The sequence below is a fragment of the Haliotis rubra genome, unplaced genomic scaffold, assembly GCF_003918875.1.
Source record: "Haliotis rubra isolate DU_JTF1 unplaced genomic scaffold, ASM391887v1 Scf293, whole genome shotgun sequence".
NCBI lineage: Eukaryota > Metazoa > Mollusca > Gastropoda > Lepetellida > Haliotidae > Haliotis > Haliotis rubra.
Genome location: NW_025766961.1, coordinates 369,808 through 383,802, shown reverse-complemented (window position 1 = coordinate 383,802; position 13,995 = coordinate 369,808). Strand labels below are relative to the sequence as shown.

Sequence of the window (13,995 nt, the reverse complement as noted above, 5' to 3'; positions counted from 1 at the left end):
CGATTAATATAGCATTAAAAAATAAACATATCGTAAACAATGTTTTCTGCGGAGCTGGGACGTTGTAAAATGGAGGACTGGCCATCGACTGTGTGTGAAAACGTGCGGCCACGTCGGCATTCAACGTTGTAATACTGTCATGGTTATCAACAGTATCGATGAGTCTGCCAGTTGATGACTACGAAGAAGATATGATTTCTTCAGGTTACCCGTCCACTGTACACGAGTGGATGAAAGCTATTCGCAGACCCACACCTTACAGGGTGGGCAATGCTCGATTGCACCTGAAAACACGAACTGTCATATACGCTGCGCTTTTTTCAACAGCTATTTTTGTGTTGTTTATAGTATTTATTCCCCGGCCTGCTCCTGTGGCTCCGAAATGTGACGAATTTTATTCAGATAAATATTATTTTTCAAAATACCCATTGACAGCACCAACAAGGACAGAACATGGAATGATGTATTCTATTGGTCTAATAACAGATCTTGATACGGACTCCAAAAGTAAAGATAAGAAAGACACATGGTTCAGTTATTTCAGAACTGGCAACTTTACCATAAGCCATGACAACCGACATGTCAGTGTGAAACTGAACCAGCCTGTGGTTATCACTTCTACATTGTCTCAAGGTGGGCGTGGTATGGAGTTGTCAGAACTAGTGACATTCAATCAGAAGTTGTATTCTGTTGATGACAGAACTGGAGTCGTCTATGATGTAACTGACAGACGTGAAGTTGTGCCTTGGGTTGTACTTTCAGATGGAAATGGAAAACATAATAAAGGTGCTCTGAACTTTTTACTCCTGTTATTACACATTATTCAGAACATTGAGACCTGGCTTGCAAATTATATAACAGGTCCCCAGCACTATTGCTTTTGAGAGTCTAATATCTTGGATCAGGATGTCAGGCTTGGTTGATTATGTCCTTGTCAGTCCAACAGCATGGCGTATAATATCATTCACTGGATTGTCTGTCAAAGACTTCATTATTTACAGGCTACCATGGTACACTATCACCTTATTATCTGTCTAGTTTCATTTGACATGTTGTAGAACTCAGTTTAAGGTGTTGCTGCACAAAGCCCTGTGCATCAGACAGCAAAATAAGGATATAGCAGAACTATCTGATGATAAAAATGAACCTAAATGGTCATCTAAAAAAAGCAACTACAGGATATATGCAGTCTTTAAAGGATGTTAAAAATATCAGATCAGCCTGCAAGTTAATTTTTAACACTATGTTGATAGGGCTATTGTCACCATGCTCACATGATACTAATCAAAATCATACACTCATTTACTTTCATTTAGAGAGTGTTTTGTCTTTCCTTCTGGCATACAATATAGTAATTCAAATCTATGTCACTAATCACTAAACCACAATCAGACCACTGCAGCGAGCTGTGCAGAGTTATTTGCCAATGGATAATGTTTCTATTAGTGAAGTCCAGTATTTGACCTCTGTCCAGAGTATGAGTAACATAAATATAAAAAGTGGGAATGAAATGTTTTGTGCAAGTGGACTCAAAAGTATTTGTCAAACTATTGACTGACATTGGCTAATTATATGCTTGTCATTTTTACAGGCTTTAAGTGTGAATGGGCTGCTGTAAAGAATAAGAGGTTGTATGTAGGTGGCCTGGGAAAAGAATGGACCACCACTACTGGAGAAGTCAAGAGCCTGGATCCTCAGTGGGTCAAGTCTGTTGGCGTTCTGGGAGACGTACAGCATCACGATTGGCATGAAAACTACAATGCTCTCAGAGCTGCTACTGGAACTCTTTTACCAGGTACAAATTGCAACACCAGAACACATTTATGTTCAACAAACATCTAGATGATAGAAGAACCAAAATAGATTGAAAAAGTTAATTATAGATTACAGATGAATGTTGATGAATGGATGAACATTTCATCTTCTCAAGTAAAGGGGGTTAACCAGTGTTCACTGACCATGAATACCCAAGTAGTCATATGTAACATATGTTATATTTGGGATTACACTTTCTTAATAAAGTACAGATTCTGTACTGGGTTCGAATCAAGGATGGGACACAATGCAACAAAAGTACTAGAATCTGTACTTTACTAAGAAAGTGTAATCCAAAATATAACGTGTTACATATGACCACTTTCTAAATGGCACTGTGTGTTCATAGCTTTTGGCTGTGGGAGCCATGCCAATATACACTTATCAGAGGGGTACACAAAGTCTGTGATCTAGACTACCAGTTGTCCGACTTCCATTTTTATTTAAGCCGCAGTGTCTGAGCGGATTAGGCAACTGACATTGTGTGCTAAAGTGTAATCCCAAATATAACATATGTTATAGTTAACTGACTGTTAAATTCAAGTTTCCAGCCTTGCCAAGCTAGGCTGTTATTTCTTGACGCCACTGGTGGTTATGAACTGTGTCCCTTACATATCCCTCGTATTAACTGGTGTGATTCCTAAGAAAGCATCAATAGTTATAATGTACAGCAGTGTCTCGCGAAATGTACTACTAGGTCAGCAGGGGTGGAAATAACTTTAAAATTGCTAGTGTACTCGGGAACAGTGGCACATCTAAAATCACTTGCCCTGATAATTTTTCCACTATACCAGCCGTTTTCTTGTTGATTATTTTAAATAAACAACATAATTAACATTGGAAAGTGAACTGGACACCGGTACAGTGTGATATATAAATTTGCTTGCCCAACAGAAAAAAACACTGGACTCGGACTTCGGGCAATGGGTTATTTCCACCCCTGGGTCATAGGATAACTATAACGTTGACAGAACTGGTTTAGGTTATTGGGCTCATACTAATTTCCATCCCTGAAATATCACCTCATATATCACTATGAATGCCCATTTAGAGGATAATTATAGGTCTATGAGAAATACGGATTATCTGTGCATGTGTTGGCCTGAGCCTGTTACAAGGGATGTGTGAGTACTTGTTTTAGTCTGATCATTAATTTGATGATTTGTCTATGGCATCATTGTCTTAGTTATTAACATGATAATGTCAGGAACATCTTCCACTTAGTGTGATCCTCCCTTGATAAGCATGAAATATTCAAACTGGAAAATGTTCATATTCGTATTCTTTGCTTAAACAACATTTTATGTGTGAAAAGTATTTAACAGTTGTAAATATAAGGAAATTAAGAGTGTCGTTATCGCAGTTTTGATGTGGTTACTATGATTTAATGTATTTTAAAGAATATGTCACGCTACTGAGAACCAATCCTGCAAAATGAAATTACTGAAGATGAATACCATGTCCTTCTAATTTGTCCACAGTATGAAGATCTAAGGAGCTATTATATACCATCTAAGTATACGTCCTGTCCCACATTTTACAAATTCTGCCGAAAGTGTACAGCTACTTCAGAATATTGCCATGTTTATACACCGTGCACTGTTAAAACGCAAACGTGCTTGTACCACTCACCCATTATAACTGTTTTTACGGGTACTACAGGCTTCTGGCCTACAGTTCAGAAATAAACAAGAAGAATGGAAGAATGATAAGCATGTTTGCCTTGGTATAAAATTATTAAAACTTGGATATGTTTTTAAAATGATATGACTGAAATACTATTCAAAGCACTTTCTAATGTCATAATTTATTATTGTAGGTTACATGATCCATGAATCAGGAGTTTGGAGTGAGATGCACAACCGTTGGTTCTTTCTGCCCCGCAGAGCGAGTAAGGAAAAATATGATGAAGTGTCTGACGAGAGACGAGCCACTAATATGTTGATCTCAGCTGACGAGAGCTTTCAAGAAATTAAAGTGACACGGATTGGACAAGAGAGTCCAACGCATGGGTTTTCCTCTTTCAAATTTGTTCCTGGTACTGACGACTTGGTTGTTGTAGCTCTGAAATCTGAAGAAGATAGAGGAAAAGTTGCATCATATATTTTAGTATTTAATATCTATGGTAAGATCTTACTACCAGAACAGATTATTGGTAATGTAAAATATGAAGGCATCGAGTTCATTTAATCATGTTAAAACATTCCACATATCGTATTGTTGCCAAGCTGTGATAGAATATGTATTATAGTGTACAGTCCTTGTGTGTGGAAGAGGCTGAAGCAGGTGAACAGGTGAATGGCTGTAATTTATATACTGAAATTTTATTTGTCATTTAGTTCTGGAACCATAATTCTTTCAAACATTTGATTCATTTTTGTTGTCTTTGGCATATATATGTGTATATAAGGTGCAATGTTGATAATGTTTGAAATGAATCAATGTCTATGTGGCCTTCAGTAACTGTTCTTTGTACTTAGTCATGTGATGGTTGTTTTGGTGAAGGTGGCCTTGTCCACCTCTCTACACCAGCATAGGGTGTATACAGAAAACTGGGCATGGCTTCCTCGTAACACCAGGAAAATGGCAACACAGGATTTCTCGGTGATGATCTCACTGAACAAGAAGTGGAGTGGAGTGTACACAAGTTCCTGCATTTCATGTAACAGTAGAGCAAAGAAATCTCTTTTTTGCATGCAACATAAGTTTAATATTTATTCATACGTCTGGTATCTAGGTAACAAACCCCTGAACAGTGAAACATTGAAGTATCAGAAGTTTTGTTCCACTAAACCTACATCAGTGCAGATATTAGGGCTTCAGTCTGGTGCAGCTTGGTGTGTTAGTGTCACATACTGTCTTCTCATGCCTCATATCTTACCCTTTGTCCTATGTTAATACCTGAGACCACGGTTTGGCCATAGGACTGGAGAGAGGAGGAAAAGGGCATGATAATACCCGGTAATAGCCTTCTATAACGATGAGACAGTATGTGAAACAAGTGCAGTATGTGAAACAAGTGCGATTAGGATGTTTTTGTCATGATTTAGTTACTTAACATTTGTGAATGAAAGGTATGACAGTATTTGCTACTTAATGATATCAGTGTGTAGTAAAATAAATGAGTACATGTAATTCCTAGTTGCTGAGAGTGACGCACCACTGTATGGGGATTGTTGGAGAGTAGTGTGTCTCTTTGACAGGCAGACTAAGTTAGAGGATATGTAAACCCATCCTGGAGGCTTCTGTATGTAACCTTAACTTTGACAAAAAACTGATTTAAATACTGATAAAATCTGTTTTAGATTATACTATTAAGCATATGTTTTAACTAGATTGGAATTCTTCCAATCACAGTGCAGTGGTCTTCTGTTTGAGGCAAGGGATGTCAAACCTCATAACCTGTTGGAGAGTAGTCACGCTCTTAACTGACAGAAACACTGAGTTTTAGGATGAATTAATTTTTAATAATGGAATCTTTGAAACAGGATAATTGTAAGAATCTTCAAACTTATAGTCCATATCGTTGTTTCAAGTTATTCTGTAGACTACTTTGGAGTAGTTTTGAGGAGTATTGCTCCTTTGGATAATGAGTGTCAAATCAGATTCAGACGTGAAACATCCTTTACTGCCGACTATTGTTTCAGCTTAGTCCTGATTCACCAGTGTATCAATGTATCTTCAATTCACACCTGATAACAAAGTACATGACATGCCTACGCATGTGTCTATTTCTGGTTGAGTTCAGAATATGTTTGTACATTGTTAACACACGTATTAAGTACTCAGACTAGCATTTGCTGTCAGTCGCCACTGACCGCAATCAAAATTCAAAATCTCATAGCATAATACCATAGTATACGGGCAGGCCAAAGATTCAGCAGCCATGCGAGTTGAACATAAAATGGTTGATTGCATGTTGTTGACATTGATTCAAAATTTCCTGCCTTAATTAGGCATTGATATACATAATGTATTATGATGTAAGGATTGTGAAATGTATTGATGCATGAGGTGGGCATATTGTGACACCCCTAAGATGATTAAGGCTTTCAGAGCTTGCATTCATGCTTATGTGAAAATAGGACTGGCTGTCCATATAGATCATAGGAGATCAAGAATTAACTAGATACTGAAAAATATCAGAGAGGCAACTTTGAGCAAAACTGACAAAAACAGTTCGAAAGAAATTAACACATCACTAGTGGGTGGAGGTACATTTGTGCATTGATTACTTCCCAAAACAGCATTTTGTGAACATAATTTAGAAGAAATCCAAAAATAAGAAAGGTAATTTTGTGTATTGTTTGAGTAAGTTGAAACTATGTCATCACTATAGTTTATGTCAGTTATTCAGGTATTATCGCTGACCCAATTTTCATATCAATAATCATTAATAAGCCTTCCCATCAACAGTATGTTTTCTGGTTATCAGTTTTCTAGCCAGGCCTACATGATCCTTGATCTGGAATTTCCCGGAATAATGAATCTGATTGGCTGAGTGGTGTGTATGTCCGAGGTATTTATTGCGCTTTGCTTTTTGTTTCTTTATCATGTCTTCTTGAACATGCTTGTATTTGGTTGAATCATGTCGATTACTTTGTGCTCTGTGTGAATGTGAATGTCTTTCATAATCATGCACAGTTGGGTTCTTGATAGAGAATAGAAACATTAGAGCTTCTTTATAGTGGGGCAAATGTACATAGGTTTGTCAAACAGGGTTGACAGTTAGTCTGAGGGATTAATTTCATTTCTTATTTTTTTCACTTGTCCGCTAGAATGATCAGCTAGAGAGTTGCCATACTTCATTTAGTGATAAAAGTGGTAGTCCACCAAATGTCACTTGTCTCTCCTGAACTTTACAACCTTGCTTGCAGATGAATTTGAATTGCACGGTCTTAATTGAATTGAGCGGGGACAACTGTAGTATTTTGTTTGTTAAAATTTTAGCTTGACAAAAAAAATCTAGTTTGAGTTTAAACCTGGGTGATGTATATACCTTAAGTAATAATACAAAAACTTGTTATTCCAATTTTATTTTTCCAGAAAGAATCTTTACAGGAAGTTAACTCTATACCAAACCTAATGATTTTCTCTTTTGTTATTTGCTTGCTTTATTTGAGCATATTGATAAGGTAAACTCGTACAATGAGAATTATTATGGTCAACATGGTCAAAGTTCTGGGCATCCATGAAACAGAAGGCTTCACAAAACAGTGGTAGCCCTGTGATTAATGCATTTGGTCATCGCCCAGAAAACCCAGTACCCATGATTCCAATTCTGATTCGCCACAAGGGTGCAATGTGTGAAGCCCATTCCTGGTGGCTCCTGACATGATATTGCTTGAATATTGCTAAAAGGTGGCATAAAATGTTACTCACTAATAAACTCACTTTAATAAATTAATTGTGCAAATGCATAAAATATATGATCATATATGGTATGTATTTCTCCGCTGGAGTACTGGTAATAGAATAGGAATGAGTGAATTTACAACTCAGCTGGACATTGTCCGATACTCATTAAGATCATACCTTGATACTTTTTTGTTTTGTATACAACAAATTTATTATTTTTGTTTTATAATGACATGCAGTGTAACTGTTATCATTCCGATTTTGACAAGACACATATAAAAAAATTGTTTATACATTTCATTTTTAATTAAAGAGATTTTGATAGACTTATGTAGAACCAGAAACTACAAAAATAAATGTTAATGTTTATTCAGAAAATGTTTAATTACGGTTTGTTGGTGTAGTTCCAGTATCAAGTCTGGGAAATATTTGCCAGCCTGTGTTTGAGAAACCGATGTTGCTTGTGTGAAGGAACCTCATATTTTTCTGTTTGATTTGTCAGGACAATCTTGTATACATAATTTTGGACAACTAAATCAGTTGAAGGCCACAAAATCTTTGACGCTTCTGAGTGGGAGCAGTGAAAAAATGATAAACATCAGAGAGACTGTTGGTAGGGGACACTCACACCTGAATACACAGTGCCATTCAAAAAGTGATCATGTGTAACACATGATACATTTGGGATTACACTTTCTCAGTGAAGTACTGCCAATTTACACTTGTCAGAGGTCTACACAAAGTAGGTGATTTAGACTATCAGTTGTCAGGCTTCCTATTTTGCAGAAACTGCAGTTGCAGAGTGAGGGTTTATTGTTTTAGATCGCTAAATTTATGCCCTGTTGATAAGGTGCCTGACTCTGAGAGTGTGGGTTCAAATGCTGGATGGGACTCAACCAGATTCTCGTCAGTAGTCTACTAGAATCAGTACTGATGAAGTGTAATCCCAATATGATATATGGCATCCACACAGCCAAAACCCCCACACATCAGTTTGTCACAACAGTGTTTAACTGGATGAGAAAGGCAGAATGAAACTACTATTTTGGTGACTAATCTTCAAGTGATGTTTTAACGGTAAAGTCTGTTTTGGTTCAAATGAGAAGCGGCTGATGGAACAGCTGGCATGCACTTCAGGTGCAACTCAGCACAGCCAGGTGAGATGATCCCTACTAGTCAGGAAACAGCCGGCGCTGTTCCACCAGCAGTTTGTCACCCCCCCCGGAAAGCATGAAAATAGGACAATATTACATGATGGTTTCTTAAACAACTTTTTCCGTGATCGATCATAAAACGTCCGATTTCAGATCCTGTTGGGTACAGAGGTTTCAGGACCATGTGTCTTATTTATGTTTTGTGCACTTATCCCTATTTCGAGTTATTTAATCATTCATCGTTCTCATTTGAACCCAAACGGACTATAAACTGTAAACTGTCATACTCATTGTTCCAGCCCCACTGTGCAGGTTGTTGGTACTAAACCCACTTGTGTTGTGATGGTTGAAGAGTAAATCATCAAGTTTCTGGGGTGTATTCAACATTACACATAAAGTTCTGCTATGTGACATAATAGAATGAACAGTGTATTGGCGGATGCGGCTGGTAAGGCATGGGAACAGTAGCTTATACCCCACTCTGGATGACAAAACATTAAATATTGTTAATGTCACCATATTTAATGTGATTGATTTAAACATATACTTGTGAAAATTGGCAAATTCAGCTTATAAGGTATGGGTACAGTAACTTATACCCCATTCTGGAAGACAAAACATTTGTAATGTGATGTTTTCATATCACAGCTTACAAATGTAATTGAAAGAAATGAATGTTTTACAGAAAATGTCCTCAATCTTATTTCCAAATGCTGCTGCTTTCTTTCAGCCCTGCACAAGACAACTAAGAAATCCTCCTGACTCTCAAAGGAAAATTAATATAAATTGTGTGAAATATTTTTCGTAAATAACATTAAATAGAGGTTTAAACATTGTGAAAAGGAGAGATTTAGGGCAAATAAATTCATGGCAACAAAATTGGGAGTGTAGTGTAGGAAACATTGCATAGTTTTTCTTCCCCTACTCTTCAAAGTTTAGTGATAATCCCCAAAAGGTTCCACATGGCTCTGTGTTTAAAGTGATGTATTACAGTTTCAATAGAATTCTCCTGCATGTTCATTGAGGAGATTACTATTAAAATGGTTTGGGGCTATCTTCAAACAGCTTTTAGCTAGTTTAATGTTTTGAACCACATTTACTTAACAGTATTTATATATTTTTATTGTGTTTACAAATGTCGAGTCTGTCCTTGTGACCAGTCATTAAGTCATCACATCCTTAGTCCCAGCTGGTTTGGTTCCTTGCTTCCTGTATTCACTTTGGGGAGTATGGTATGAATCTATCATAGTGCTGATGTAACAATCATGAATAGTTTTCTGAATAGTGAAAGGATAACAAATATTTGTGTCTGTGACCATGACGACATCTAACATTGTTGGGCCTCATCTTCATCCAGTATTGAAATAGACAGCTTTCCAATATGTTAAATGAATGTATGACAGTTTTGTTCAATTGAAAGAAGAACCACTTGGTAAGGCTTATGTTCTGTGATACTCCATGTTCCTATTCCCAGGATGATGACAACTCTGAATTGTTCCTAAGTGTAACATGTAGATGTTTCCAGGGTATACCTCGATTCTGACCTTCATTTATCAGCACCAGTGTTACATAGTGTTAAGAAAGTGGTAAATGTCGGGACACTGAATCACTCAAAATGGACACTTATGCAGTGTTACCCAGCTCACTCACTAATGACGTCTAATCATGGGGTGACCTCTTCTTGCATGTAATACCTTTACTACTAACCATATCCTAGATTTTCTAAACTCTCTTAACGCTAAGATAGTCGTAAGTTAATGTTAATGTATGGCACTTATGACTATCTTAGGGCTAAGAGAGCTTAAAAAATATAGGCCCAGAGCCTAGATTTTTCAAGCTCTCTTAGCGCTAAGATGGTCGTAAGTTAATGTTAGTGTTTGGCACTTTCGATCATCTTAGCCCTAAGAGAGCTTCGAAAATCTAGGCCCAGGGGTTTAGGCTTTAGGACTGGGGACATTTACTAAGCCAGTATTTCCTGGCTAAGTTCTTCAGTGAATACATCATGGGATGCTGTCTTGCTAATCATTGTGCATTTGTAGGATCATAGTCATTAATGTGGGGCACAAAGCATCAGTCGACAAGAGGTAGATGAAAAGTTTGACCTGAACTGCAAAGGATGTATTGTACACCCTAGCAGTTTGTGTATAAGAAACAATACTTTTCAGGCTTACAGGCTGCATTTGAACCAAATAGGCAGCATATATCTGCTGCAACTTCAGCAACCATCCATGCCAACTTTAAAGATCAGAAAGACCTTCAAGACCAGATTATGTTGTTAAAGTATATGATATGATTCTGGGTAATGCTGAGTGTGCCTCTCATGAGGCTTCAGAACATTCACATGAATGATCTTGGCATGACAAAGGTTTCAGCACACTGGGTCCAAGTGTTTAATGTCTGGTAAGGGACTCTTCAGGTTCACCATCTCTCATGAGATTCCAAGCAAATCCTACTGATGAAATACTACCTGAAAAGTAGGACCTTTAATGGCCTATCGTGTGCAAATATACTCAGGCAACGGCATGAGAATACCAAGGATAAACATTGTGTAAAATTCACTAAAGGACCACCACAGCGCATTGCTGCAATGCATATTTCTCAATGATGGTTGGTATTTTTCTATACAGTGAACTATATTTATAAGGAACCAATATTTCGGTCCCTCCCACATGCTTTCAGTTGAAATGCATATAACAAACTACTGTTATAACAAGTTAAATGAGTGGTTTGAGTTTGTTATAACCAAAGATTACTGTATAAAGCTTACAATTGATTTTTAAATAGTTTTCAGTCAATGATCTGTTAGATTATCTTTTGTATTTTGACAGTTAGTACCACATGGCTCACATTGTGTTTGGCAAGCTTGAGAGATGCTTCTTTATAATAGTTTGAATCATGTTCTCTAATCTCCTGTATAATGTTACACAGTTGCAGCTTTGGCAACCATTTTATAAATTATTATGGATTTATTCATCTTATGAAGTTTAAAGTGAGAAACCTATTGTCCACTAGAACATTGTTCTCATAGATCCTTCTTTACTCAAAAGGTATATATATGAATGCCATGGGAACTGTTCATCAAAAAACAGGATTCAGTTATGTGGGAATGAGGCAGTTCGTATTCCCCATTTATATAATAAACGAAAAGTCAAAAGAATTATGTCTGGACATTTAATGCACCAAAACTGAAACAAAACAGTAAACTCAATGAAACATCCCCCACACTGTACATTCACCAAAAGTGTGAATGATAACTTAGCTTCTATGAATGTCTTCCCGATAATGGAAGCTATTTCTAAATAATAACTTCAAACCCCCTGTCTGGAGCTCTGTATGGACGTCTTTGTCCCTCAACAATATGTTAAAACTGATTAACGCTGTCGTCCGCTATAACCACGAAATGCACGAGATTTTAAAACCCACGTGCATATACGCATAGCGATGGGTGTATTCAGGCGCGCTGACCCAAGCTAAAAACAAAAACATGTATTTCCTTCTGTTCATACCCCTCTCCTTGACAGACTCCTTCTGTTCAGTTATGATTGGACCTTCTTTAAAGCCGCAATGTAACACATTTTCGACACTATTTGGGTCTATATTATATATATTTGGGAATATGCACTCACTTTAGCTTCCTATTGATGGAATAAAGACTTAGTATCCCTTACAACTTGCCTGAAATTGATAATTGAAACTTCGAGGTGAACAGCTTCCAAACAGAACACTTGTCATACATGTACATGGAATGTAAACAATTGCTCCGTACATCGAAAACTGTCTCATGCGGTGTTTGCCGAATTAGTTTCAATCACAAGTTGTCAGTAGGATATTCGTAAAGATTGCTCCAAGGGAGATATCTCTATTGGGTTCGCTTAAAATAATGTTTGGCCGGAAGAGGGCACGAGAATCGATTTTAGTGCAACGTTGCATTAATTCATTCAAACGTTTTAATTTAATATTGTAGTCTAAAGATGTAATTTTATATTGCAGCTTCCCTGAGGCCTGATAGTTAGTATTATTAAGAGAATAGTATTATTTATTTTTAGAGAAGTGTGGTGTGATATAGTGCCTTTAAGTAGGTCATGAAACATAACAGAATAATATGACAAGTGGAGAAAAATCACATCACGCAAAATCATGTGCAACCTATATGTATTATATATGCTACTTTTATGGATTAATGTCCTGCCTGTTTGATTGGTCATGTACTGTTTCAGAAAGAGCAAATGTGGACTGTATACAACCTTGAGAAATCCTGGCACAAAGTTTCTTTACCATGACATTACTCCACAAAACTTACTGCGCAGTTGTGTCCCTTTGCTGCTATGATTCAATAGTCTGTTGAATCCCAAGATTCACTCTTACTGTAGTGTTGTGTGTGTTGTTCCACGGCTACATCATGTTTCCCATCAGTCTGAATTCCTGTCTATGACATCCTGCCATTAGACAGCATTAAGCAGCATGACCCCAGTTCGCTCCTGCTCACTTCTCTACTGAAATGTGGAATCATGCTTTTTATATTTGTTGCAAATGTTTTTGTTGATGAAATCCAGCATATTTATTTTTCAGCTGAATCTGAAACAGTTTTGTCTCAAGGTACACATTCTGAAATATTGATGGCAGTTTTCAATGTCAGTTCTAATATATAGTATAAAATATTATAGTTAGAAATATACTGCTTTCCCAGTGTGGTGTTGTTGATGAGGGAAACAAGATTTGTTTAAGACTAAGCAGTTCAATATCAGTTGAGGAAAGACCAATTTCATTCCTCGTTTGAGACACGTTTCATTGATCAGTGTCAAAATCTTAATGGTGTTTTAAAATATAAACATAACAATTTCAGTGTTGGCTTATACAAATACAGGATTTATGTATAATATTGTTAATCATGTTGCAAAATCTAGCTCCGTCGTGTCTGTAAACCTTGACATAATTGGTCTGGCCTTGACTGACACTGTCATTCATTCTCACTAGTTTTGTGGTATTAGTGCCATCACATTTTGATCATGTCTTCTAATGCCTTTATGGCAGAAAATTAAGCAACATATAGCATTTATTTCACTGGGAGACAGAATTCACATAGAAAACAAATTTGCCTATACTGCTGATATATTTAGAATTCAACATAACAAAGTGCTGATGTGTAAAACAGATGTCCATGACTTAGTGTTGTATCTGTTTTAGAAACCATGTTACATAAATCATACTTTTGTCAGTCTTCCTTCTTCAAACCTTTATGCTCATATCTCATTTTGTACTGGCTGTATATTTCCTGGAGTATTTATGCAAAGAAAATGTTCCATTGTGCCAACACATTTGTAATTGTTGGGGCAATGATGGCTGCCATAAGGTTTATGTTCTATGTTTAGAGCTGTATGAAATTCATGTTGCTATCATTTTAGTTGTAGGGTGATGTGTGACGAATGATCAGAATAAACATATTAACAACTGTATTGCGTATTGTCTTTCCATGCATCCTGTTTGACGAATAGTCGGCACTCTCTCTTCAAGCTGAATGTCCTGCAAGGTTTGTTTGTCAGCTCCTTACCCTTGCTTGTGGGTTTCATGAAGGGGGAATGCGAGGCACTCAATTTGGTGAGCAGATTTGCATTCCTCTGGCACTCTGGTTTCTGGAACTGTCAGCTTGATACCTGTGCCACTTCAGACT

At 37.0% G+C, this 13,995-nt stretch overlaps 1 protein-coding gene across 1 annotated transcript; it reads left to right on the top strand.

Annotated features, from left to right (window-relative positions):
• Positions 1–60: 60 nt before the first annotated feature.
• LOC124282124 (soluble calcium-activated nucleotidase 1-like) lies at positions 61–13,780 on the top strand. The gene is made up of 3 exons (XM_046718092.1): positions 61–786; positions 1,592–1,795; positions 3,635–13,780. The coding sequence occupies exons 1-3, from the start codon at positions 159–161 to the stop codon at positions 4,003–4,005; spliced, it is 1,203 nt and encodes a 400-aa protein (XP_046574048.1). The 5' UTR covers positions 61–158; the 3' UTR covers positions 4,006–13,780.
• Positions 13,781–13,995: the final 215 nt, after the last annotated feature.